Source organism: Lemur catta, chromosome 9 (assembly GCF_020740605.2).
Source record: "Lemur catta isolate mLemCat1 chromosome 9, mLemCat1.pri, whole genome shotgun sequence".
NCBI lineage: Eukaryota > Metazoa > Chordata > Mammalia > Primates > Lemuridae > Lemur > Lemur catta.
Window position 1 is genome coordinate 58,226,991 of NC_059136.1, and position 27,085 is coordinate 58,254,075.

A 27,085-nucleotide genomic window follows, 5' to 3' on the forward strand; every position below is an offset into this window, starting at 1 on the left:
ATTTAGAAAGTTGAACATTGTATATTTGATGATAGTGAGAGATTATTGTTTCAGGTATGATAATGATACTGTAATTATATTATAAAATAGACATTATCTTTTAAAGATATATAAGGAAATATTTACAGATGAAATTATATAATATCTAGGATGTGCTTCAAAGTAATCAGTGAGGGAAGGGAATGGGGGGTGAGATGAAAAAACAGTGCCTTATGGTTTGACCATTGTCAGTGCAGAGTGACAGGGCCTTTCATTTCACTGTTCTGTCAACTTCATATACGTTTGAAATTTTCCACACTTAAAGTTTTAAAAAATATTGAATGATACAGTGAGAAAGCTAATCCCTTTTTGTTACTCCTTCAATCCATCTGACTAGGCTAAGTGGAAAGTCTCATCTTTTTCATAAGGTCAAGCTCAGAGTCTGCAACTACATATTCATAAAATTCTTAGGTTTTTAAGTGATCCTGGCTTAAGTTCTGTCATGATAGAAAATTTATATAAAATTTGCATATATTTTTAAATGTATATGTAGAATTTATTGTATATAATTTATATGTTATAAAATTTTCAAACAAAAGTTTTAGCAGGTATGAATTTTACATAGTGTGCTCCCATGGGCAAAAGCTGTAATTTTATTTTTCTGTAACTAAACTCAAGTTAATTTTTGTGCCCTATTTCTTCCTCAGCAACAGAAAGTATGACTAAATTCAGTCAATCCCAATGTAAAATTCAGTCTTTTCTGGGGTCAGCTCAAAATTCTTATTAGCATTATGGCCCTCCCCTTCTCTCCTCTCTGAAGTGACTTTTATTTGGGTGTCAGAGAAGAATGGGGTGCCAGGACTGCTCTGCTTCTTCACGGGGTGCCAAATAGTTTCCTGAGTCCTCCACACTGTGCCCAGGCACTGGATCTTGAAGTCTACTTTTTGTCCTTCCCACCCGCTTTCTGGCACCTTGGGGTCCACAGCTCAATTGCTACTCAAAATATAGTGTGTGGACCAGCAACATCAGCATTACCCAGGGGCTTATTAGAAATGCAGACTCTCAGGCCCCACCCCAGACCAAGTGGGTCAGAATCTGTATGACATGAGAGTTTAAGAAGCACTGCTCTATAGCACCTGTTAGAATTGGCCTGAACCTCATCTCTGGCACCAATGAAGCATCCAAGCTCCAGCAACCTTTTCCCTGATCCTCCTCCTCCCATCTAATTCTGTCTCCCTTTGGGTAGGAAATCACATATATTTGGTTGTTTTGTTGTTGTTGTTGTTTTGTTTTTTGTTTTTGAGACAGGGTCTCACTCTGTCACCCAGACTAGAGTGCAGCGGCATCATCATAGCTCGCTGCAACCTCAAACTCCTGGGCTCAAGCAATCCTCCTGCCTCAGCCTCCTGAGGACTAGGACTACAGGCATGTGCCACCACACCCAGCTAATTAAAAAAAATTTTTTTGCAGAGACAGGGTCTCACTATGTTTCCCAGGCTGGTCTCAAACTCCTGGCCTCAACCATCCTCCTGCCTCAGCCTCCCAAAGTGTAAAGATTACAGGCGTGAGCCACTGTGCCCAACCAGGAATGAGGTCTATTGTGGACATATTGCTTATCCACTCTTTATAACCCTGCTTCCTAATGGACTCAATTGTTGATACTCTAAAATTTTCTCTTTCTGTAAAAAGGTAAATCAAAAACTGTGGTTTGATGACTATTTGCCTACTATGAGATTTAAATCACTTCAACAAGTTGATCACCCTTGAGGACAGTGTGTGTAGAAAACTCTTCCTGCCAGGTGAATAGTGGAAGCATGGACAATGGGAAAGCCCAAGTTAGCATCTTGAAATATTAATGACTATATTGGTTTTTTTAAAAATCAGTCAATCTATTGCTCTCTTAGGCAGCACTTATAATTGTAAGGAGACAGAAAAGATTAGCCTGGCCCATGTGCAAGGATGACACACAAATTCATGAAGTATTTCATAAAAAAAGAATCAATCTAGAGAAAAATATTAAGTACATAAGAGTATAAGCATGTGCAAATAATTGAAGCTTGGAAAACCCTAGGACTCTCTCTTCTGGGGCTGCACCTGTCTGTACTTGTCCTGAGTCTGTCTCTCTAGAAGGCACAGGGAAAAACACAAGTAATTGATCCACTGAGCTACAATAATGAGACTAGCTGGTGATATAAAAGAAATGGGAGGCTTGCAGGATGTATTTTGGTGTTCAGATGGAAAATGAGGGGTCTGCAGGACTCTGGGAGCTCCCTAAGGTTTGGAACTAAACCATGTTCATATCTGCTTCCACAGAAACTACCACAGTCTGGTGCACAATTGCCTCTGTAATATTTGTAGAATGTGTGCCTTAGACTGAGAGAAAACAAAATTTTTTTATTTCTTAAATTATTTAGATACTATGGCATTTGTTTGTTTGTTCATTTGTTTGAGACAAAGTCTCACTCTGTTGCCCGGGGGTAGAGTGCTGTGGCATCAGCCTAGCTCACAGCAACCTCAAACTCCTGGGCTCAAGCGATCCTCCTGCCTCAGCCTCCCGAGTAGCTGGGGCTACAGGCATGTGCCACCATGCCCGGCTAATTGTTCTATATATATATTTTTTAGCTGTCCATATAATTTCTTTCTATTTTTAGTAGAGACGGGGTCTCACTCTTGCTCAGGCTGGTCTTGAACTCCTGAGCTCAAAGGATCCACCCACCTCGGCTTCCCAGAGTGCTAGGATTAAAGGCATGAGCCACTGCGCCTGGCCCTAGGGCACTGATTTTTGAAAAAAAAAAAAAAAAAAATCATCATCATCCACTTAATTTTATTATAAGCCCTCATGCCACCAGGTGATGGTAATTTAACCAATCAGCTGGAATTCACTCCCCGTCTGCTCGCTCTGATAAAATAATCCTATTTCAAATCTCACCTTCTGAGGGAAGTCTGCAGGATGAGGTCTGACCTGTTCCCGTGCTTCCTTGGCACCAGTCTCATTAGCCTTTTTGGTGTTTCTGGAACACAGCAACCTCATGCCACCCCACTTGCTGTTCCCTTTGTGGGGACACTTTTCTCCCAGATCTTTAGTGGGGTCACTTCCTCCTATCAGTGGGGACTCTGCTATCTGAAAGGGCATCCTGTCTCCACCCTGCTTCATTTCTTCATAGAACTTAACCACTGTCAGAAGTTACAGGATGTATTTATTTGTTTACTTGTTTGTTCTCTGCTTCTCATATGAGAACACAGACTCCCTGAGGGCGATAACTTTGTCTTTTTCACATATCTCTAGCATATAGAGCAATGCTTAGCGTGTGGTTGGTGTTTGGTAAATATTCGTTGAATGGATGAATGATCTCACACTGCTCTCCCATCTTTTAAACCTTCTTCTGTATTATTTCCACCTCATTTGAGTCCTGAACTCTATTCTCTGATACTGGATTTCATGACTCATCTCAACAAAATTACCAGCTTAGTAGAGCCCAGGCGCGCTGGGTTTCACAATTCCTTACCCTCTCTCATAATGGCTGGCCACAGATCAGGGAACATAGTAAGTGCTCAGTAAATCCTTTTTGAATTATAGTGACAGAATTTGGTTTAGCTTATTCTTTAAAATGAAGTTTGAAACATCACATAGAGATTTGTTCATCCTTCATATGCTACAATTTGTAATTCAGGCTGGGTGTAGTGGCTCACACCTGTAATCCCAACATTTTGGGAGGCTGAGATGGGAGGATCACTTGAGCCCAGGAGTTGGAGGCTGCAGTGAGCAATGATTGTACGATTGCACTCTAGCCTCAGTGACACAGCAAGACCCTTCTCTAAATAAATAAATAATTAAAACAAAAAAATGTAATTTAGAGAAGGATAAAGGTAAATATGAAGAGGGAGGTTGTACAAAAGTGGCCCATTCTTCAAGTAGTAATGGGTGAAGTGGTCCTTTCTGAAAGGTTTGCTGAGGCCCTAGATTGAAATATGGCACAGTGTCAGGGTGACCATGCAGTCTTCTAATGACTGTATCCTGCTATCGCATGATGACTATCTACCCAGAAAAGCATCTGGAAGCTAAAGATTTCCATGTGTATTGGATTCAATTAGTTCACTACATCTATAAATTAAAATAAACATAAGTTCAAAGTGGGATTCTGAAGTAACTACTAAGACATCCTTTTTTTCCAAATCAATTAAAAAGTCATTATCAAGTATCGTATCTTAGAATGATAATTTATATCTTTTGGCTTCGTTGTATCCTCTTAGAAGTTAAAGCATGGTATTTCCCCCTCCTCTTGATTTTTTTTCCCATCTAATAAACTTTGATTTTTTTTTTCTCTCTCTCTCTGTATTCTTAATGCAGCTGAGTTTCACATGACTCTTTCATTTAACAGCTTCATTTCATAAAGGCTGTTATCAGGCTAGGTCATCTCTGTACATAGCTTCTGTGATTGATATCAGCCCAGTTCTGGGAAAATTGTTTTAATTACTACTGGCTCTGAAATGCCCTGAGGAACACCAATATTTGGTACTTAGTTATTACACAGACCTTGTCATCTGAATAAATAACCTCTTAGATTTTCGAAGAAGGACTTAGGTGGATATATCAATTCAACTAAAAGAAATTGAAGGCTATGAAATAATCTACTGATTTGGGGAGTGTTCTCAGTGGCTGCTTGGGACTATCCTCTCGGCCATTAGGGACAACAAGACAGAGCACACAGTAGGTGCTCAGTGAATCATGAGAGGCTAAAGAGTGGTGTCCACAGAGATAGATTTGTTTCTCTGGAGGTGTTCTCCACAGCCCTGGTGTAGGAAGGAGGAAATCCCTGGATACTCACACTCTAGATCCCATCCCCAGCTCTGTTATTTTTCTACCACTATGACCCTCAGTTTGTTTATCTAAAAACCAGGAATCCATGCTTATTTCATGGGATTATTGAGAGGACCAAATGAAAACATATGTGAACATGTTTTACAAACTACTAGGTGCTACACAGGGATTACAAATACAGTGAAGCAGCAAATCAGCCCTTGGAGTGTCCAGCAAACATTGTTCCTGATCTACATGCAAGCTTCAGGGAGTCCAGGGTCCCCTAAAATACAGTACCCCATCAGAAGTCTTGAGGGACTGATGCCTCAGGCACTCAACTCCTGAAGAGGGCCAAGCATCCAGAGTTTCCCTAGCTCAGCAGCTGGAGGACGCTTAAGCAAAAGACAGGTTCTTTTTCAAAACTCAGGGCCTCTTTACAGCTTCTCTGGATGTCAGGGCTGGGCTCAGGGATGCCCCTAACCTGGAAGAGTTGAACTCCACATTTCCATTTGGTTTTCAACTTAGAAGAAATTGTGATGATCAATGCAGCTTATTTCCAGTGCCATCTTAATGTCCCCATTAGCTTTGAAATCTCAGCATTCATGCACACACACCCCTAACTAAAACAGATACATTTTTCTTACCTCCTGTACCAGTCAGGATGAACTAAATTTGTCTGTAGAGCCAAACAATCCCTGAATCTCAGTGGAGTAACACACCAGTATACCACTTACTTCTCATTCGCCATACCTCGCCAGCACAGGTTTAGTAGGAGTGCTCTGCTCCTCCTGGTCTCTCACAGACCCAGGTAACATAAGTGCCATCTCAAGCAATACTTTCATCGTAACAAAGGCAGGGCAAAGAGAACATGGCAAACCATATGCTGGCTTGTAAAGTTTCTATCCTGAAGAGGCACATGCCACTTCTACTCATATTGCATTCGGTAAAGCAAGTCATGTGGTTGCTCCTTTTTCTTTCTTTCTTTCTTTTTTTTTTTTTTTGAGACAAGGTCTTGCTCTGTCACCCAGGTTGGAGTGCAGTGCCCTCATCGTAACTCACTGCAGCCTCTGCTTTTCCTAACTTTAAACAGAGCCGAGAAGTTTGCTTTTATTATTATTAGAGACAGGATCTCACTATATCACCCAGGCTGGTTTCAAACTCCAGGCCTCAAGCAATGCTGCCAGGTAGCTGAGTCTATGAGTCCACATGAGCAGACCTCAGTTTGGTTCCGTAATGGGAGGAAACTGGAATACCTGGAGATGCAGACATGAGGAAAAGGTACAAACTACACAAGATGCTGGCTCTGGCCATGAAGTGATTTTTTTTCTTATCAAAATTATAACAAAGGACATTGAGTGAAAGAATGTTATTAAAGGATATGCTATACTATAAGTGAAAAATACATACCAGATTTTGAAAACTTAGTATAAAAAAGGAATGTAAAATATCTAATAATTTTTTATATTGATTACATGTTGAAAAAATATTTTGGCTAAATTGGGTTAAATATATTATTAAAATTAATTTCACTTGTCTCTTTTTACTTTTGTAATGTGGCTACTTGAAAATTTAACATTATCCACATGGCTAGCTTTATATTTATATTGGACATCACTGTTCTAACGCATAAGATTTTAAATGCAAATGCTTGTTCAGAATAGCACAGCTGTGTTAATAACATATTTGGAACTTTCACCATGTCTCTCTTACTTAGGGTGATGTGTGGGAGCACCTTTGAGAAAAGAATGAGATTTCCTCAGAATTGTCCCTCTTGTTTGTCATAGCTGCAGTGAACTCCATTTAGATATGGGACACAGCTGCAGCTGCAGAGCTAAGAACCTTCTTAAACCACACTGTGTCCTCCTGAGCCTCCCAAGCTCTGTGCCAGACAGCATCAGTGACATTGAAGGATCTCTCTGGCAGAAGCTGCCTTTCTGGGTATGTGCAGAGCCAGCAAGCCTCAAGTGACTTGGAACTATGTTGAATGTCGTCAGTCTTTAATGGCAGGAGATCGTTTTCAGATCATCATTCACAATATTTGCTTAGTCAATAACACGGTCACTGAGAAGAAACCACAGTATTGTTTTATCAGCTCCTAAGAGTTCCCTTAAATCCTTACCTATGTGTGTACAAGGCCAGGTTTAAAAAAGTACCCCAGACTCAAGCTTCGTGATAGTCCATATTCTCAGCTGGATCCTTAGAATACAATTCTGGGGGAAAGACTATGCCTCCTTTTCCCTGTCCACTCCTAGGGTCAGATGGTTTTTCCTGTTCTTATTTTTTGATCAGTGAGCATGCAGAACAGGAAGTCTAGCTACTTTCTTTGGCTGCATCCCTGAAATCCTACGTTGTCTCGATAATAACAATGAAAAATCCCTCCTTCATCTCTTAACTCTGTGATCTAACTCTGACTCAGGAATCTTTTATTATTTGTTAAATTTGGAAGTAGAAATAAATTATATGGTCAGGTTTAAAAAAATCACCCCAGACCCAAGCTGGACAAATCCCATGTAAAGGTTTTCAGCTGGGTAAGACCCTTGTTAAGAGGCCTGAAAAACTGTTGCTGGGATGAAACCTACTTCTGAGCCTCAATTAGCACCTTTTGGTGTGGCTGAAAGGTTTCACTCCCTAGCATTTGTTAACAAGTTGAGGACAAAGACTCCCTGACAAGAATGCATCTCCTTGAAGATCTGTCCTCTTGTATAGCAGAGCCTGGCACATAGTAGGTGCTCAATCATATCTTTTGACTCAGTATCATGCACTTTTTGTTTCTCAGCTATCTTCCACATTGCTTGCTGAGTTGACTTAAATAATGCCTTGCAAATCCAGGTTATGTCAATAAAAACTAAACCTGGCCATTAAGGCACAAGGTCCTTACCCTTCTACACCACTTTCCACGAACTTCCAGTTGCCTTCCTTCAAAACACTGTCTTTTCTTAAGAACCCCACACAAACACTACCCCTTCCATCCAAGCATGCTCAGGTTTGCCAGGTGGGTGATTGCTTCTGCAGTTGCTGGGTCTGTGTGGTAGCGCCTACTGCAAGGGATCGGTATAAATCTGTTTATATTTGTCGCATCTGCTGGGCTCTGAGCTGTAGAAGTCAGCTTTTAAACTCTTTACCAAAACCAAGCAGTTATTCACGTAAGGGTAGTTATAATGAAAATGCCGGTTTGTGCACATCGTTTGGGGCCCAGGATGATTTGCACTGCATTTGTAGGGTAAAGATTTTTTCACATTAAATATCTTTGAATTCTCCAATAAGTTCATAACAACTCTGTGTATGAGTAAGATTAATATCTTCAGTGTACTAAGGAAACTCTCAGAAGTAAAGTCTTATTTTCCAAGGTCACACAGGGAAGAAACTGACCACGAAAATGAATTTCAGCTGCGAACGGCCGTGGCCGCGCCAGAGGCCTTTTGAACCTCTTCGGCTGCCGTCGCCGCGTCTTCCGGGCGTGCTCATTGCGCGCCTGCGCGCTGCAGAGTGCAGTTCGTTTCTCCCTCAGCCAGGAAGGACGTGCTGAGGTGAGTGTGGGTCGCTTTTGCGTGTTCTGTTTGGTGTCTCAGAAGTGCCCCTTCCTGCTGTCTGCCTCCGAGTTGAGTCGGACTCCGTATCTCAGCCGTGGTGGAGCCTTGGGCCTCTCGCCCTCATCGGCCTCCGCACGCCCCCGCCGTGGCCTTGGGGGGCGGCGGGCGGGCCGCGGGGGCCGAGTGGGCTGCGGCGGCCCCACGGAAGCCGGGCTGGATGCGGGGGCCTGAAGGAGCCGGCGGACTTCGGCGGCGGCCCGCCGGGGCCGGTTCCCGCTGTGGTTTTTGGCTAGTCCGTGTGACCTTGGTGAGGTCATTTGATTTATCCGGCCCCAGTATTTCACCCGCAAAAAGGGGTGGTGGTTTTCTCAGCTGCTCGTGAGGCGTAAGGGTCAACGTAGGTGAAGCAGCCGGCAACGTCGCTCGCGGTGTGGCAGCGTTTGAGGTTAGATTAGGCAACTGGAGGAGGATCACCATGTTTGTCGCAGGCGGGAAGGGGCGGACTTCCTGCAGTCCTCCCCCCCGGCCCACGGCGCTGCCCCAGCCCCCTGAGCCGGGACGGCCCACGAGCGCCGGTCTCCGAGTCCCCGGGTGAGGCCGGGCAGCGTAGCTGTTCCGGAGCGTGGGCCTTGCCGGCAACTGCTGGGTCCCCGCCCACGTTTTAATCGTGCAGCGTGTAACCACGGAAAACACGCATCTCACTGCTTGATACGGTTGTCGCGAAGTTAATGAGTTAGTAGATTTTTAGAAGAGTAAATGCGTTTGCACTTGTTTTTACCAATGTAGAGCTAGTTAGTGTTTACTTTTCCTGTAGTTGGGAGAGATTTTTGTTTTCACTTTTTGCTCGCTGGTTGCTGGGGTTGTCCTGCAGCTAATCCGCGTTTATTTAGGGAAGTCATTCAGCAGTGGGGGCAAGGGGAGATGAAGCAGGCTAAGCCACTAAACACCGTAGGCTTTTTTTTTTTTTTTTTTTTTTGAGACAGAGTCTCGCTCTGTTGCCGGGCTAGAGTGACCAGCAGCCTAGCTCACAGCAACCTCAAACTCCTGGGCTCAAGCAATCCTTCTGCCTCAGCCTCCCGAGTAACTGGGCCTACAGGCACATGTGCCACCATGCCCGGCTAATTTTTTATATATATATTTTTTAGTTGTCCAGCTAATTTCTTTATATTTTTTTAGTAGAGATGAGGTCTCCCTCTTGCTCAGGCTGGTCTTGAACTCCAGAGCTCAAAGGATCCACCCACCTCGGCCTCCCAGAGTGCTAGGATTACAGGGGTGAGCCACCACACCTGTTTGCACTTTAGGCTTTGTGGCAGTTCATCCACTTTTCTGTGCCTCTCTAGGTACTAAAATGCATTATGCGTAAGAAAGAGTTCCTTAGATCTTATTCTGTTTTAAAGATTTTTTAAAAATTATTTTACTTGAGAAAAGACAAATAATCTGAGGTATGTGAACTATGCCAAATTTATCAGGCCCAGAGAGACGGGGGTGTGGAACTTAAATCACACCCTCATACTCACCCATGCTGGGACAGCTGCTACAGGCATATTGTTCCCAACTAGCTGCCTCACCCATGATCTTCTTGTTCCTGGATTTGTGATACAAATAACAATCAATAGCATGTGTTATTTTAGTGTAAATTCTTGGAAAACAACTTAGGAAACTGCCTCATTTTTCCCTAAAAGCCCACTTGTAACTGCTGCTAATCAGAGTGTATGTTCAGGGTAACTTGAGTCTGTGCTTCCTGGTGGCCATTCTCAAGCTTTGAGCTTGAATAAACTACATACTGAATCATGTTTTCTGAATCTCGTTATTTAAGGTTGGCATACCCATCGAGGACAGTAACTACCATGGCATCCAGCGCTTTGGCGAAACCTCAGATGCGTGGCCTCCTGGCCAAGCGTCTGCGCTTTCATATTGTTGGAGCAGTCATTGTAGCCCTGGGGGCTGCAGCTTTGTATAAGGTACGTGTGTTTGTTTTTTACTTTGTGCTTAAGGTCATAAACTGTTTTTCGTTTAGAAATGTATTTTATTTTTATAACTAGGTAAGAATCTTTTAATGTGTTTACTGCGCCAACCCTTGCACTCACCTCAGTGTGACAAGAACTACTTCACAGTCCCCAAATAGCTTGTCCTCCATCTTTAAATGAAGCTATGTTAGTTTGCTAGGGCTACTATATTAGAACCACAGAGTGGGTGGCTTAGTCTACAGAAATGTTCTTGAAGTTCTGTTGGCAGCATTATCTGTCTTCGGAGGCTTCTCTCCTTGGCTTGTAGGTGGCTGCCTTTTGTCTTCAGAAGGTGTACATGGGCTTATATTTGTGGCCAAATTGTTTCTTATAAGAACATCAATCATTGGATTAGGATCTATGCTAAAGGCCTCATTTTAACTCAGTTACCTCTTTAAAAACAGTTATGTTCTGAGGTACTGGGAGTTAGGGTTCAATGCATGAATTTTGGGAGGGCACAGTTCAGCCTCTAACAAGCTAAGTAGACAGAGGGGTGGGGAAGGCAGTACAGTCACCTCTCGGTGTCCGAGGAGGATTAGTTCCAGGACCCCTGAGGTTCAAGTCCCTGATATAAAATGGTACAGTATTTGCATATAATCTACACTCATTCTCCCTGTACTTTAAATCATCTCTAGATTACTTATAATATCTAATGTAATGTAAATGCTATGACAGTAGTTACACTGTATTTTTTATTTGTATTATTTTTATTTATTTTTTTATTTTTCTAAATGTTTGCAATCTGAAGTTGGCTGAATCTGGATACAGAACCCGCTGATGTGGAGGATCAGCTATACTTCCACTTGGCACTTTGAAGAATTGTCACAGAACTACATTTTAATACTGCCTTCTGCATATTTTAGTGTTGTGCTCTTTGTTTTTAAGTGAAGGCTGCAAGGCTGCATATTATATTTATAACTTTTTTTCACAAAAAGGTTTATGATAATGTTTATCACTATGTTGACATAATAGGCCATGAGAGAATTCAGAGCTTTACTTTTATAACTCTCTGAATTTTTAATTTTTTGTTTAATGTCTGTATTCTTCACTAGGCTGAGCCCTCATTAAGGCAGTTGCCATGTTTTCTGTTTACCATGACATCCCATTATTGGGTGCCAGACACACAAATAGGTGCTTAAAGTAGCTGTAGAATAAGAGGGAGTGTCTGAATTTCAATATATTGTTAGGTAATGTATATTCCCAGGTGTTTTGGAGGACACAAAAGGTGTATGAGTAAATCTCTGTCCATAAAAACTTAAGGCCAGGTGCGGTGGCTCACTCCTGTAATCTTAGCACTCTGGGAGGCCGAGGCGGGAGGATCGCTCAAGGTCAGGAGTTCGAGACCAGCCTGAGCAAGAGCGAGACCCCGTCTCTATTAAAAAATAGAAAGAAATTAGCTGGACAACTAAAAATATATAGAAGAAATTAGCCGGGCATGGTGGCGCATGCCTGTAGTCCCAGCTACTCGAGAGGCTGAGGCAGAATAATTGCTTAAGCCCAGGAATTTGAGGTTGCTGTGAGCTAGGCTGATACCATGGCACTCTAGCCCAGGGAACAGAGTGAGACTTTGTCTCAGAAAAAAAATAAAAATAATAAAGTGTAACAGACAAAATAATTTAGATCAGTTTATAAAATCACTTTGGTTTTATTTTTTGGGGTCACTAAACTGAGCCTTTTCCTATAAAATAAAAAAATGTTTTTTTTGTTCTAACAAAATGCATACAGTTGCTTTGTGTAGGGTTCTTCTGACTGATAGAGGGAAGAGAGGGAGGAATTTGCTATCTGTAGGATGAAGAACCAGGAAAACTGCTGATGTAACTCTCAGTACTCATCCAAAGGCAGGAAGTGTGTGTGGGGGGGCAGATGGCACCACTGGTATAGGTCTCAGAGTTGTAAGGCTTAAAAACCAGGAGTTCTCTCATGTCTGAGGACAAAAGAAGGTGGATATCCCAGCTCAAGAAGAGAGAATTTGCCCTTCTGCCTTCAGAAACACCCTCAGACACCTTCAGATACACCCAGAAATGTTTACCGTCTGGGCATCCTTTAGTCCAGTCAGGTTGACACATAAAAGCAACTACCACATATAGTGATGGGCCCCAGCAGACCTCAGTTCAAAGAATGGCACTTGGGCTTCTGCTTCTTGGTCTATTACTGGAAGAAACTGGGACTTAGAGTAGGAAGTGAAGTAGTAAAACTAGCCAGGTAGAGGGCTCTTACTGTGTGACTCCATCACGTAGCATGAATCCGTGTATTTCTGCAGCACCTTCACTGATGTGGATTGGCAGTTGAATTTTTACTAGTTTTTATGTGCAGGGTGAGATTTTAATTTGGATTATAATCCACACATTCCATAAAACACTGTTTGGTGGATTTCAGAGTAAAACCTTTGCCATATGACAGACGTGGGTTTTAATCCTGCTTGAGCCACCTGCCAGCTAGTGCCTCTTCCTAGATCTTGATCAAGTCACTTTAACTATGTTCTCTTGAATCTTCATTTGTTCTTTCTCCATTGACTCCCTCCCGTTTTGTGTGCAGAAACCTTAAACAAAATAGAAATGAACACTCCTCCCCTATTTGTTTCTTTGATGCTACAAATTAGCAATTTCAAGACTTAATTTCTCTCAAGGTGATCAGTAGCCATCATCTTAGGTCCATTCCCTCATTTGTAAAATGGGCCAATGTCTATCTTAGGGCTTACTATATTAAATATGTTGAAGTGTAAATCACTCTGAACTGTTCTTGCCAGATGGTTTCCTGTGCCGTTCAGAGGTGGATGGTTACCGAATTAGTCTCATAATTCCATATTATGTCTTAAGTTGAATATTTTAGTATGTCTCAGCTGTGGGGATATTTAGACTTTTAGACTTTGTTGGAGAGAAGGCTGCTATCTTCTCCTTAACACCTTTCAGCTTTTTTGGGTATCATTCTCTAGCTCCTGCCAGTTTGCACTGACATACCACTAAAAACACACATGCACACATGCAGCTCACCCAGTAAAAGGTATAATTTGTCCCTATGCAAGGAGCGTGCCTGCTTATTACATAGTTTCTGTGAGGCTACTTTCTCTTCCTTGCGTCTGGCTCACCTCCTTCACCGCTTGTCTTAGGATATGTAGGTTTGAATTAAAGAGTGAACAAAAACATTCTGATTTACCTTGTGTTTAGATAATAAATTTCTAATCTCAAAAATAAACCCTAATGGGTTGTGTTACTTTTTAGTTTGGTGTGGCTGAACCAAGAAAGAAGGCATATGCAGATTTCTACAGAAATTATGATTCTATGAAAGATTTTGAGGAGATGAGGAAGGCTGGCGTCTTTCAGAGTGCAAAGTGATTTTGGAACATAAAAGGTAATAATAGTTACTTGAAGTTATTCTTAAAAAATTCTAATTGTAGTAAAATGCAAATATGGATGGTCCCTGACTTAATGATGTTTGTACTTAGGATATTTTGACTTTATTGTGGTGCGAAAGTGATACACATTCAGTAGAAACCGTACTTTGTATTTTGAATTTTGATCTTTCCCCAGAGTAGTGGTATGTGGCTTGATACTCTCATGATGTTAGGCAGTTGCAGCTCCCAATCAGCCATGCAATCTCAAGGGTAAACAACTGATACTGTACTCTATGGTGTGTTACATTCCATAAATTGCATGAGATATTCAGTGTTTTATTATAGGCGCTATGTTAGGTGATTTCACCCAACTAATGTAAGTGTTCCAAGCACATTTAAGGTAGGCTAGGCTAAGCTATGATGTTCAGTAGGTTATGTATATTAAATGCATTTTTAACTTATGATGGCTTTATTGGGATGAAACCCCATTGTAAGTCAAGGAACATCTGTAACATAAAATTCATTATCTTAACCTTTTTTTTTTTTTTTTTTTTAAGAGACAAGGTCTTGCTTTGTCACCCAGGCTGGAGTGCAGCAGCGCAATTAGTAGCTCACTGTAACCTTGAATTCCTGGGCTTGAGGAATCCTCTAACCTCTCAGCCTCCCAAGTAGCTGAGACACTCTAGGCATGCACCACCACACCTGGCTAATTATTTCTTGTAGAGACGAGATCTTGCTCTTGCAAAGACTGGTCTTAAACTCCTAACCTGAAGCAATCCTCCCACCTCAGCCTCCCAGAGAACTAGGATTACATGTGTGAGCCACCATGCACAGCTTCAATTCTTTTGGGTATATACTTAAGTGGAATTGCTGGGTCATGTGATAGTTCTATTTTTAATTTTTTTAAGAAACTGCCATGCCATTTTCTGTGGTGTTGCTCCATTTTACACTCTCACCAACTAGAGCACAAAGGTTCCAGTTTCTCCATATCCTCACCGACACTTGTTACTTTTTAAGTTTTTTTTAAAATAGCCATCCTAATAGGTGTGAGGTAGTATCTTGTGGTTTTGATTTCCCTAATGATTTATGATGCTGAGCATTTTTTTGAGGTGCTTATTGGCATTTGTATATCCTCTTTGGAGAAAATGTTTATTCAAGCCTGCCCGTTTTTGAATTGGGTAGTTTTTTTTGGTTCACTTGTAGGAGTTCTTTGTATTCTGGATATTAACTCCTTATCAGATGTGATTTGCAAATATTTTTCCCATTCTCATTCCATAGGTTGCCATTTCATCACTCTTGTGTTCTTTGATGTGCACAAATTTTAAATTTTGATGTCCAATTTATTTTTACATTGATTGTATGTGTTTTTGGTGTCATATCCAAGAAGTCATTGCCAAATCCAATGTAATGAACCTTTTGTTATGTGTTCTAGGACTTTTATGGTTTTAGTTCTTATGTTGATCTTTGGTCCATTTTAATTTTTGTATATGGTGTAATGTAAAGACCTAACTTCACTCATTCTTTTGCATGTGGATATCCAGTTTTCCCCAAACCAATTGTTAAGATTGTCTTCTCCCCATTGAATGGTTCTGGCAATCTTGGTGAAATCATATGACTGCACATGCAAGTGTCTAGGCTTTCTATTCTATTCCATTGGTCTACTTAGTACTACACTGTTTTGATTACATTAGTCCCTCTACAGGGGATGTGTTTGAAGACCTCCAGTGGATGCCTGAAATGGTGGATAGGACTAAACCCTATACACACACACACACACACACACACACACAGTTTTTTCCTATACATAAATACCTATGAGAAAGTTTAGTTTACAAATTAGGCACAATAAGAGATTAATGACAGTAATTAATAACAAAATAGAACAATTATAACAATATAGTGAATGTGGTCTCTCTCAAAATATCTTCCTGCACCATTATCACTCATTTTTGGACTGCAGCTGAAACAACAGAAAAGGGGAGACTACTTTACTGTAGTTTTGTGGTAAGCTTTAAAATTGGGAAATATGAGTCTAACTTTATTTTTTTAAGATCATTTCGGCTATTTGGGGTTCCTTGAGTCTGTATGAGTTTTAAGATAGATTTTTTTATTTCTGTAAAAAATGCCATTGAAATTTTGATAGAGATTGCAATAAATCTGTAGATTGCTTGGGCAGTATGGATATCTCAACGTTTATTATTCCAGTACATGAGCACAAGATGTCTTTCCTTTTATTTGTATCTTTAATTTCTTTTAGGAATATTTTGTAGTTTTTTATTTGTATCTTTAATTTCTTTTAGGAATATTTTGTAGTTTCCAGTGTATTACGTCTTTAATGTTCTTTGTTAAGTATATTCCTAAGTATTTTATTTTTTTATTTTTTTGAGACAGAGTCTCACTCTGTTGCCTAGGCTGAAGTGCTGTGGCATCAGCCTAGCTCACAGCAACCTCAAACTCCTGAGCTCAAGCCATCCTACTGCCTCAGCCTTCTGAGTATCTGGGACTATAGGCATGTGCCACCATGCCCAGCTAATTTTTTATGTGTATATTTTTAGCTATCCATATAATTTCTTTCTATTTTTAGTAGAGACAGGGTCTCGCTCTTGCTGCGGCTGGTCTCGAACTTCACATTTATTGAGAGACTTGATAAATGGGGAAGATTTCTGTTCATCCTGTTGAGTTGAACTTTGTTGCTTTGTTTTCTTTCTTGAGCTGTTGTGGTATCTGGCCTTTGACCTTTAGCTTTTGGATGATTTTACATTGTTGAGTGTTTATTGTGCTGATCTGTGTGTAATATGTAACACTGCTTTGAGTACTTCCTGGAGGGCAGGTCTTGTCCTGATGAATTCCCTCAGTCTTTGCTTGTCTGACCAGGTCTTTATTTCTTCTTCATATATGAAACTTAGTTTTGCAGGGTACAAGATTCTAGGTGGGGCATTATGGTGTTTGAGAAGAGTGAGAATGAGGCCCCAGTCTCTTCTTGATTGTAAGGTCTTAGTTGAGAAGTGTGCTGTTATTCTGATGGGTTTTCCTTTGTAGGTTACCTGCTTCTTTCGCCTTAGCTCCTAGGAGGGCCTCTTTGGTGTTTAGGTCAGTCAGATGACTGTGTGTTGTGGTATCTTCCTGTTTGTGATGAATCTCCCAGGAGTCCTTTGAGCTTCTTGTACCTGGATATCTAGATTTTTACCAAGGCCTGGGAAATTTTCCTCTATTCTGTCCTCAAATAGCTTATCCAATCCTTGTGTATTTCCTTCCTCACCCTCAGGGATGCCTATAGTTCTCAAGTTAGGCCTCTTCACATAATACCACATTTCTTGTATGCTTTGCTCTTTTATTTCTCTGCTCTCTTCGACGGACTTATTTAATTGAAAGGTGTTATCTTCAATCTCTGAAATTCTTGTGTTTGATCTACCCTGTTCTTGAGGCTTTCGACTGTGTTTTGTAATTCTTTGAATAAATCTTCATTTCCAAAAGTTCTGTTTGATTTTTATTTAATGTTTCAATTTTAGTAAAATTTTCTTCCAAGTCCTGGATTTTTTTTTTTTTTTTGTGGTTTCTTTGTGTTGGTTATCCATTTTCTCATGCATAGCATTGAGTTTTCTTATAATCCATGTTTGAAATTCTTATGTCATTTTAGTGTTCTGAATTTGGTTGATGTCCATTACAAGAGATGGTGTTTCCCTTTGGGGGTGTGCTTTCTGTTTGATTCTTCATACTTCTAGAGTTCTTTTGCTGATTCTGATTTCTTCCCATCTGGATCAGCTGTGGCTTCTTACCTTTAGATTTTTGTTTGGATTTTTTTTTTTTTTTTTTTTGAGACAGGGTCTTGCTCTATTACTGAGGCTGAAGTGCAGTGGCCTCATAGCTCACTGCAACCTTGTACTCATGGGCTCAAGCGATCCTCCTGCCTCAGCCTCTCATTGAGTAGCTGGGACTATAGGCAATCAACCACCATGCCCAGCTAATTTTTCTGTTTTGTGTAGGGGGGCATCTCACTCTTGCTTGGGTTGGTCTTGAGCACCTGGCCTCAAGTGATCCTCCTGCCTCAGCCTCCTAAAGTGCCAGGATTACAGGCATGAGACACTGTGCCTGGGCAACTCCATTTTTTTTTTTCCACTCTTCAAACATATTAACTTCAAATGACATGTCTTCAAACTTATTTGTTTTTTTGCCTGAGTCTGCTGTTAAACCCGTCTAGTGAATTTTTAAAAAAATCAGTTCAGCTCCAGAATATGTTTGGTTTTTCAAAAGTTCTCTTTATTGATATTCTTTTTTGTTTATATTATTTTCCTGATTTTATTTAGTTGTCCATGTTCTCCTTTAGCTTGTTGCACATATTTCAGACAATTGTTTTAAAATTTTTATCAAGTTAAGTTAGAGGCCTAGTTCTTTAGGGTTGGTGTATGGAGATTTATTTTGTTCCTTCGAATGGGCCATGTTTCCCTGTTTTGTGATCTTTTTTTGGAGTTTGGGCGTTTTTGAGAAACAGCCACCTTTCTGTCTTTGCAGACTGACTCTGTGCAGGGAAAGATATTTACTAATCAGCCCAGCATAAAGGCTCAAATTTTTTCTAGGAATGTATCTTCCCTGAGTCTGTGCATGTGCTTTTCAGGTTTCCCCACATAGAATTGCTTTAAGTTTTTCTCAATATTCCTAAGACTTTCACTCTTGAAGCTTAGCTGTTCTGTTGTAATTCCTTTAATCTCTTGCCTACAGGTTCCTGCAGGTCTGTGTTCCCCCTGCAGCTCTCATGGCATGGCACCCATCATTGCTTTCAGCTGTTTCTATTCTGGTATGCAAACTGCCATCATTCCCATGAGCACTCTTGAGTCAGGCAGTACAGAAACCAGGCCCTTGGGCAGCTGGTCCAAACAACCCAGAGCAAGTTCCATTCTTCATCTTCTGTCCTGAGGAGCAGTTTTCTCCTTATTACACTGCACTGTACTCAAGAGGGCATGGGGCGAGGGTAAGCAAAAATGCCACAAAATTTCCTGCTTGAGTGTGGCATGTTAGTTTGTTGTAGCTGCTTAACTGGTTTCTAGAATTTTCACAAAGGTACTTTGATCCGTGTTTATTCCTGGTTTCTGTGGGGGATTAGGGGGTCTGGAGCTTTGTAGTCCACCATCTCTTTGACATAGGAAGTTCGTTTTTATATTCAGAATCATTTCTTATGCCATTATTGCTAGGTTGGCATTATGAAAATCATCCTTTTAGTAATGACTTTTAAAAAGTTTTGATGCCATTTATAGTTAGGTGGGTGTCCAGAAGTGATTTGCTGGCTTTCCATAGATTTTGGTTCGATCTGTCATATCCACAATGTCCTCATGCCTCATGGACAGTATGAATTAAGGTTTTATGTCTGGAAAAGGAGTTTATAGATTGTGTATCCATTACTGTCAATGAAAGGTCATCACCTAAATTGATCTGAAAGCATGTATCAAGTTCTTAATGAGACGACATACTCTGGAATCTTATGTGTGTATTTAACTTTATTCAAACTTGACAAAACAAGAATAGTTTAAATAAATCCAAACTAGAATGGCAGGTAGGTAATCTGATATTTTGTCAGGCAGACTGATCCTGATTAAGATATCTTTCCCACGATCTGGCATGGGGGAAGACCTGTTGCACAGGACTTAGATCAGTTTTCTAAAAGACTCAAGGGTAATGTAGACTAAGTGACTTTTGCCTAATACAAGATTTGATTCTACAACATTCTGTTTATAGTTTATCTTATGGAAATACTTGAAATGCTGAGATGCATGGACCTAAGTATGCATAGTATTATTTATAATAGTAGAAAAATAGAACTTTATTTTCAGTGATTAGAAAATAGATAAGGAAATTTATTGACAAAGTGACACAAAGAAATTATGTAATAGAAATTTATGCCAGGTGCAGTGGTTCCATAGCTATAATCCCAGCACTTAGGCTGAGGCTGGAGGATTGCTTGAGGCCAGGAGTTCAAGGTCAGTCTGGGCAACATAGACTCCCCCCATCTCTACAAAAAATTAAATTATGCAGATGTTCCTCATTCCATCATATCTTAATTGTGAGTCAAGTGCATTTAATATAATATTAAATAAGCCCCTTATAAAGTTGGAAAATTGTAAGTCATATCATAAGTTGGGGACCATCTGTATTAATGGAAAAAAACTTAAAGGAGAAAAGATTAAGAAGATATTAATGGTTGTGTTTATAATCTTAACATCACTTTTTTTTAACTTTGAAATTTTCAAATTTTCCATAGTCATGTATTTCATAATCAGGAGTTTACAGGCTAATTTCTATATAGATTTTATTTTTAATAAGTTGTGTTTATAAACCTGTAAGAAAGAAGAAAAACACATTTGGAGATAGGAATAGAAACATTGTTTGGAACAGATGAGCTTTTGTTAAAAACAGTATGTTGGATGTGAGTGAGAATGGAATTTGCAAAATGAAAAGCAAGAAATGAGAGTAAGGTGTGGTATGCCCCAAATGGAAAAGCAGCTAGCCCGGGAGCTTGGATCTGGAGCCCAGGCAGCCTGAACTGTGCTTTTCCTGGGGCTAAGTGTGAATGATCAGAATGTGGCATCCCCTAGTAGGAATAGATCTCTGTTGATATCAAGGATAGCATTAAGAATGTTTGTCATTAACTTTTGTGTTTCTTTCCACAGAATTACATAGAAGTTTGTCACAACCTGTGTTCCTGAGCTATGAATATGTGGGCTGGAATAGTTTCTCTTGGTAAATAAACCATTAACAAATACTGTGAATAGTCTTTGCTCTGTTCTTCTTAATAATTCAGGGAACTTAAGAGCATCAGACTTGGTTGGGGGTTTTAATGGTATTAATGAACTTTATGACAATAACTTGATTTCTGTATTTCTTTAAAATGTTACTATTTCAGTATATCTATAATTATTTTGATATTGTGTCCATTTCATTGAGATGCTCATAGGTGCAGTTGCTTGGACCTATACCATGGATTGAAGGGGTCTCCATGAGCCTGTATCTATCTTACCCTTTTTAAGTCGTACAAAATTCTTGAGTCCCAGTGATGGGAGCTGTATTTAAAGCCAGGTATCATTGAAAAACTGCATGGTAAGAAAACCCTGGTAACCATAGACATCTATATGTGATCAGCAATTCAAGGATACCTTTTATTTTAAACAATTTTATATAACAGTTCTTAGAAGCAGTATGCAAAATTACCATAAAAGATACAAGAATTAACACATATTTACATTCTTAAAAATAGTTACTCTTGAGGTTGACAAAACTCACTTTCCTAAATAAGCATACCACAAACTAATAGAGGAGCCATTTTTCATACTGAGCTTGACAAATTGTCCATTGTCTTGCTTTCCAGTAACAGGTAGGGACGTCTCATACCCAAGAACATGTGAATTAAGTCAAAGATCAGTGGGCATTTGAAATTGCATTCTCTTAGCATCTCACAATTGTAGGTAACCAGCTGTAGGCCCCCAAATTGGGATTTAATCAGTAACACATGCTTTAATTTGACTATGAGACATTTACTAAATATTTTAAGATATCCGGTGGCCTGGGATCTTGATTCAAACCCATTCTGAGATGCTAAATATTATCACTCACTGGGAATATCTTCATGCTTTGTCAAGTCAATTCAGAATAAACTATCTATCTGGACTGTTGTCATCGTTAGCATCAGTGTTGGGGTTTTTGACTCTCCTCCAGGACATCTGGGGGTTCCTAGTATGTTTTATGGTACTAAGGAAACTCACCTGAGCACTTTGGGACTGTTCTTCATTGGTAGAAAATTTACTGTAAGCTTGCCTAGTAAAACACAAACTGGAAAAAGACTTTCCTGAAATGCATCTGGACAGCAGTCAATCAGATTGTTTTGTAAATTTCAGTAAAATGCAGACTTCAGAGGGAATATACATAGCAGCTTTCACTGAAAGAACCGCATTGCAGTTAAGTAACAAATGTAACAAATTAAACCACAAAGTCTAAGCATTTCAAAATCAAAACCTTTGCACACAAAGGGGGTATAAGGCAGAGGTGGTGTCTCAGCCCCAAGACAGATGCAACTGGGGATGAATTTAACTCTGACTCTCCATTCTAAAGCCTGGCCACATTTTGTATTTGAGCAGAGAGTTAATAAATTTTTGCAAATGTCACAGAGCAAAAAGGAATGCATCTTCTATGTGTGGTAAGAATATAACATAGGATTCTGTTAATCATTGTCTCTACATGGGAAAGGAACAATTATTTTGTCACTCCACGCTAATCTTTGTTTTAGGGAGATGCTAAGAATCTGAATTTTAGAAGTGGCTAGAAATACTATAGGAAAGTGTTGGCCGTGTGTATGCTGGATGTTAAGCTAATTAGGTTTCTCTTTTTAAAAAATAAATTATAGCCTGGCATGGTGGTATGTGCCTGTAGGATTGCCTGAGGCCAGGATGGAGTTCAAGGCCAGCCTGGGCAACATAGAGAGGCCCTGTCTCAAAAAAAAAAAAACAAAAAAAAAACAAATTGCACAAGCAGGAATGGACGCCTCAGAGGGGTTTCAAGGGAACCCTTTCCTGAGGGCTTTATTTTTCACCATGGTAAATTTACTAATGAAGACCTGGGCAAAATGTGGATCGGCCACATAATGGTATGTTTTACCAGTGGAGGGGGGAGGTTCCACAGCCACCACAGGGCATGGTGTTTGTATGGAAGAGCAGTTGGGTGCCAGGTGACAAGAAGTCTTTGTGACGTAGTCCACAAGTCTGTTATACTGTTGTTCTGACAATCTCTCTCGGACTCCATCCACCTGGGATCCAAAAATAAACATTCATTAGTTGCCAGACCCTTATAATGGGATTTCCATAACAGAATTATTTCTTATATTTTGCCCTAACGTACATCATGCCATTTAGGCCAACTAATAAAGCTATTTAATCCAAAACCATGTGCTTCCTTTTATTTTTCATCTGAGTTGTGGCAATGATAACACTGCGATTTTAGCGATATAACCAGCCATATACATGAGAATATTAAGACAACCTCCTTTGAATAGGCATTTGGTGTTGCATAAAATTCTTATTTCGAAGTTGATGATTTGATAACATTTTACTCATTAACTAAACTATTAAAACATTTGTCACTGCTTTTTACCAACCAGCCAAGGAAAAAAGGAGAAAAATGTTTTTCCTCTGTGTAAATCTAATCTACATTAAACTCGATACCCTTAAATAAAAGCTCTGTTAACCTGACTCCCAAACCCCTTCACACAGAACTTCAATTTGACAGAAAAGTGGAGAGCACCTCTTTCAAACCAGTGGCATTGGACAAAGCATTAAAAAAACAAATACCTTTTGAACTGTAACATTTTCTGTTTTTACAAATACTAGGATTGAAAGCCAGGGAAAATAGAAAAACTGGGCAGAGGAAGGGGAAATTTTTATGGAAAAAAGGGAGGATGCAAAGTACTTTTATGGTTCATAAAAGTCTGGCTCTTCTTCAGTGGAACTCAAATAGGAGAACTGAGATACACTACCTAAGTTCTTAAGTGAGATTTTCTGAGAAAGCGCCCATCAAAGGCAGCTGGAGCTGTAAATTCCTCCCACCCTGAAGTCCTGTAGCTGTCTAGCGTGTAGAGCGACTGGAGTGGGAACGCTGCAGCTGTATGTAGGCCAGTGATCTGTGAGAATCAGGTAGCCACTGACCTCTCAGTGGTTTTTACCTACCAAATGTTGGCAAGACCACTCTGGAAGAATTAAAACCGTTTTTAGTGAGGGCTTTTTAGTTTCGAAATAGTGGTAGTGTACAAAATGTATATTTCTCTGCAGAGTTCAGAAGAAAGCCAGGTTGATGGTAAAAAGTAAAGGGGCCTGCCAGAGGAATACGTAGGGCAGCCCTTACTTTGGGTCTCATGTTTTTGAACCTGTGGTGGGGGGAAGGCCCCCAAAGATTCACTAACAGATGAAAGCTCTGCACCACCAGGCAAAAACCAGAGCTCTCATGATATCATTGATGGGGCCAGAATTCAGCTGGAAAGCTTTGGATACACAGAGTCTTAATTGCTCCTCCTGAACAGCAGCACAGGAAAACCTGTGTTGTGAAAGGAACCCAGCCAAGGAATAAATTGACCTTCTGACTCATTTTGAGCCTCTCATAAGGGATTTCAATAATGTGCCAGGCATATTAAGTAATTATTACCCCTAAAAATGGCTGCATTTAACCAAGAAAAGCAAATGCTGATTTTTAAAAATCAGACTCCTGCCATATTTGAATGTACTGAATGATGTCATCTACAAATTAATTCCTTCCAAAATTCAAAGGAGCTGTGTTTCCTAGCATCTATGGCAAAAGGCAAAAAACCAGAAAAGCCATTTTATACAAAGATCTTAAAATGCTGCTCTTAGTCTTTACTGCAAGTGTTCACAGCAGGTAGGCTTCCCTATGTCTGAATTACGTTGGGATGCCCAGGGCAGCAGAGCAGTGTCAAGCAGCACTCCTGTGTTGAAAATACACTGGATTGCAGCACCGAGTGAAGCAAAAATGCTCTGCAGCTAGGGTTTTTTTCAGGGTCAGTGGGGTAGGTTAGGGTTATGGACACAGAATTAAGGGAGTATTCTTATTTCTTAATGATTTGAGGGGAAAGGTAAAGTGAAATAGACACTGAGAAAGCAGCATGTGGAGGCGGAAGACACTGACCTCCCACCATCTCTCCAGCACCAGGTGCTGCTGCGGGTACAGTGCTGCTCTCTCATCCCACCTCTGTCAGCCATCCTTAATCCCCAGCCTGCTTTGATCCCTGGACACCAATGGAAAGCCATTGTTGAGAATGGTGTCCAGAGCTTCAGTGCTTCCGCCTCTAACTGATTTCTATGGTCCCAAATAATAGCCTTGGCAACTTCTAGCTGGGGTCACCACCCCTATCATCTCAATCACCTCCAGAGAAACAGATCTGTTCCCCTGCAGCTACAATAGTTCCTCACAGTACTAGCCTCAAACAGAAAAGCAGAAGGATCACAAAGACAGTAGAAACAGTTTAACAGTAAAAGACGACTCTCCTGTCTCAACAGTTTAAGCTCTGAAATATTTCCCAAGCAGCTAAGGAATAACGATGGTCACAAATACTCCTTAGGGCCTTGGAGGTTTCCTGTTAAGGACCAAGGACTTCAAGATAATGATATTATCCCCTGCCAAATCCTGTAGTCAGATCACTGCTGCTTTATTGTCAACTGATCAGAAGATTTTGGCAGATCTAATAAAGTCGGCCTGGACATCTGACCTCTGTTTATTCCCAGAAAGTCATCAACTAAAAGCAGCAGTGTAGTCCTGGTGCCAAGCCCCAGCTTAAAGCCTGACTGATTATGATCCAAGAAACTAGAGAAAGCTTAGAGTTGTTGTGGTTGGCTTCTTTCCATCTCCTCAGATAATTTTACCGAAACAATGGTGTGAGTGAGACACAGGCTCCCACACCAGGAAGAAAAATGAAATAAGGAGTCAGGACCTGCTGGAGGTAGGTTCGCTATCTTTTCTTGGAGCCTCCTTGTTCCCAGGTAGGACCAGCAGGCTCCTGTTTGCCACTGGCCCACCCCCATCTTGCTGTGTGGAAAAAGATGTCTGTTTCTTAGGTAAACAATTAGGGTCCCACAGATCAGGCCATCACCTGGGAAGGAGGGGCACAGAACAGTTTTCCAGTGGGTGCACCTGCTTACCCTGGGCTGGACTGCAGGAAGCTGGGGTCATTCTGGTCAGGGTTCACCTCTGACCCCTGACCCCGATACCTGCCTGAGCATCTATCTACATCAACTTATGTGTGGCAGCAGCCAGCACATCTCAGGAGCTGTGGGGCCAAAGAGCCTAAGCATCATTCCCAGGGTGCACCCTGTGGTACTTAGGGGATGGCAAACTATTCCAGGAAACACAGCCACAGAATACAAAGCAGTGGACAGGACAGTGATATCTGTTCACAACATTTTGACCACTGAAGTTTCTAGGGTTGGGAGTGGGTGAGGGAGCAGGAATCTGGAGTGTCTTGTTTCATTCCTGATGCCCCTTAACTGCTGTACCTGTCCTCTCCTGTACCCACAAACCTGCTACGGTTATTCCCAGGCTGCGGGCAGCCTAGGACCTGGAATCAGACGTTCAGATCAGGGGCCCTCCTGGCATTGCTAATCTGACCCTGGCCCTTCTCCCAACCCACTCATTTTGGAACTCCATTGTCCTGTCCACTCTAGAACCAGCCCCATGACAATCAAGCCAGATCAGCCTTGTTTAGTTCACATGGGTGAACTCTGGCTACCTGCTGGGCTCTCCTGGGCAGGGTCGTGCACACGGGTGGCAGCTTCCCAGTGCCCTTTTACAATGGCTCTCCCACCTCCACTCCCACCTCCTTCCTCTGTCCAGCAGCTCTCCTGGTCTATGGCAGCCAGTCCAGGGGCTGCCTGGGTACCAGTCATCGGCTACTTCTCACCCTCCCTGGCGGCTAGCTTCAGTCACCCTGTTTTCTGAAATGTACCTCCACATCACAGGCCACTCTTGGCTGCTTGAGCTGCACGGTGAGCAGGTTGTTTTGCTTGCTGTCCTGTGCACAGTCGATCTCTGTGACGGGGAAGGCCTGCTGCTGCGTGTCCTCGCTGATGCTCACCACGAAGAGCACTTCTGATGTCAGCAGCAAGCACCCTTCATGCTCCTGGCCTGAGCCCCTCACCAGAACCACATCGAGGGCCATGTGGACTTCGGGTCTGCCCAGAGACTGAAGCATTTTCCTGTTTAAAGGGAGGAAAGTGAGGCTAGGAGTCAGCTCTGGAAAGATGGTCACTTGTCAGTGCTCACTATTTACCAAGGGTTGGCTCCCACCCAAAGCTCCCCAAGGGCAAAAGGCCCTCACCAATCCGGTTATTAATTTTAACTTGAAATGTAATTGCCAATTTATTCTCAAATTGATTCTGGTCAAGAGAACCAGGTTCCTCCTGGGGAAAAAGATTCCCCTTGGCCCTGCTTAGCTCCTTGCCTTCTCATTAGAAATGGCAGCCTTAATCAGAACGCTGGTTCTACAGGGGGTCTCAGGTCCTCTCACAAGCCTGGCTTCTGTGCACATGTACGTTCCTCCTTGAGTGGTAGGTGTGGAGCAGAGGAGTTGTGCAGCCAGCCCCAAACCTGGGAAGAGCAGCCTTTTCCTGGCCCTCTCCTGTGCCCGTGCTGCCCCAGATGCCAGTGCCAAAAACGGCTGCTCCGCTTGGGCTCCCCTGCAAGCATGGCTCTTCAGCTTGAGAGCAAGCCGGGGCTGTTACTGTACAATGTGGATGTAAAGCTCAGCACGTGTCTCAATAATCTTACCAGACATATTTGACATGGCTGTTTGGAGCCCGGTCAGCATGTAGATCACTTGGCTGATAGCGCTGTTTTGGAAGCTGAGAAAGTCCAGCACCGTGTAAAATACCTGTAGTAAGAGAAGTAAGGGAGTTTTACTAGT

General features: G+C 41.4%; 2 protein-coding genes and 1 pseudogene across 2 annotated transcripts in view; 2 read left to right on the plus strand and 1 right to left on the minus strand.

Moving 5' to 3' along the window:
- Positions 1-1,873: 1,873 nt before the first annotated feature.
- On the plus strand, positions 1,874-1,973 carry LOC123645337 (annotated as a pseudogene).
- A 6,229-nt stretch (positions 1,974-8,202) lies between these two features.
- Positions 8,203-20,402, plus strand: LOC123644332 (cytochrome c oxidase subunit 6C). The gene is made up of 4 exons (XM_045560403.1): positions 8,203-8,304; positions 10,124-10,268; positions 13,532-13,661; positions 20,304-20,402. Exons 2-3 carry the CDS (start codon positions 10,155-10,157, stop codon positions 13,643-13,645), a joined length of 228 nt encoding a protein of 75 aa, XP_045416359.1. The 5' UTR covers positions 8,203-8,304; positions 10,124-10,154; the 3' UTR covers positions 13,646-13,661; positions 20,304-20,402.
- Positions 20,403-22,178: 1,776 nt separating this feature from the next.
- The window catches only part of VPS13B (vacuolar protein sorting 13 homolog B), a 752,846-nt gene continuing 747,939 nt past the window's right edge, over positions 22,179-27,085 (minus strand). Inside the window, exons 60-62 of the mRNA XM_045560402.1 lie at positions 26,950-27,052; positions 26,129-26,378; positions 22,179-22,429 (exon numbers count right to left, since the gene is read on the minus strand). Coding sequence (XP_045416358.1) covers positions 22,181-22,429; positions 26,129-26,378; positions 26,950-27,052 — 602 coding nt within the window. The 3' untranslated portion in view covers positions 22,179-22,180. The remainder of the gene's footprint in view (positions 22,430-26,128; positions 26,379-26,949; positions 27,053-27,085) is intronic.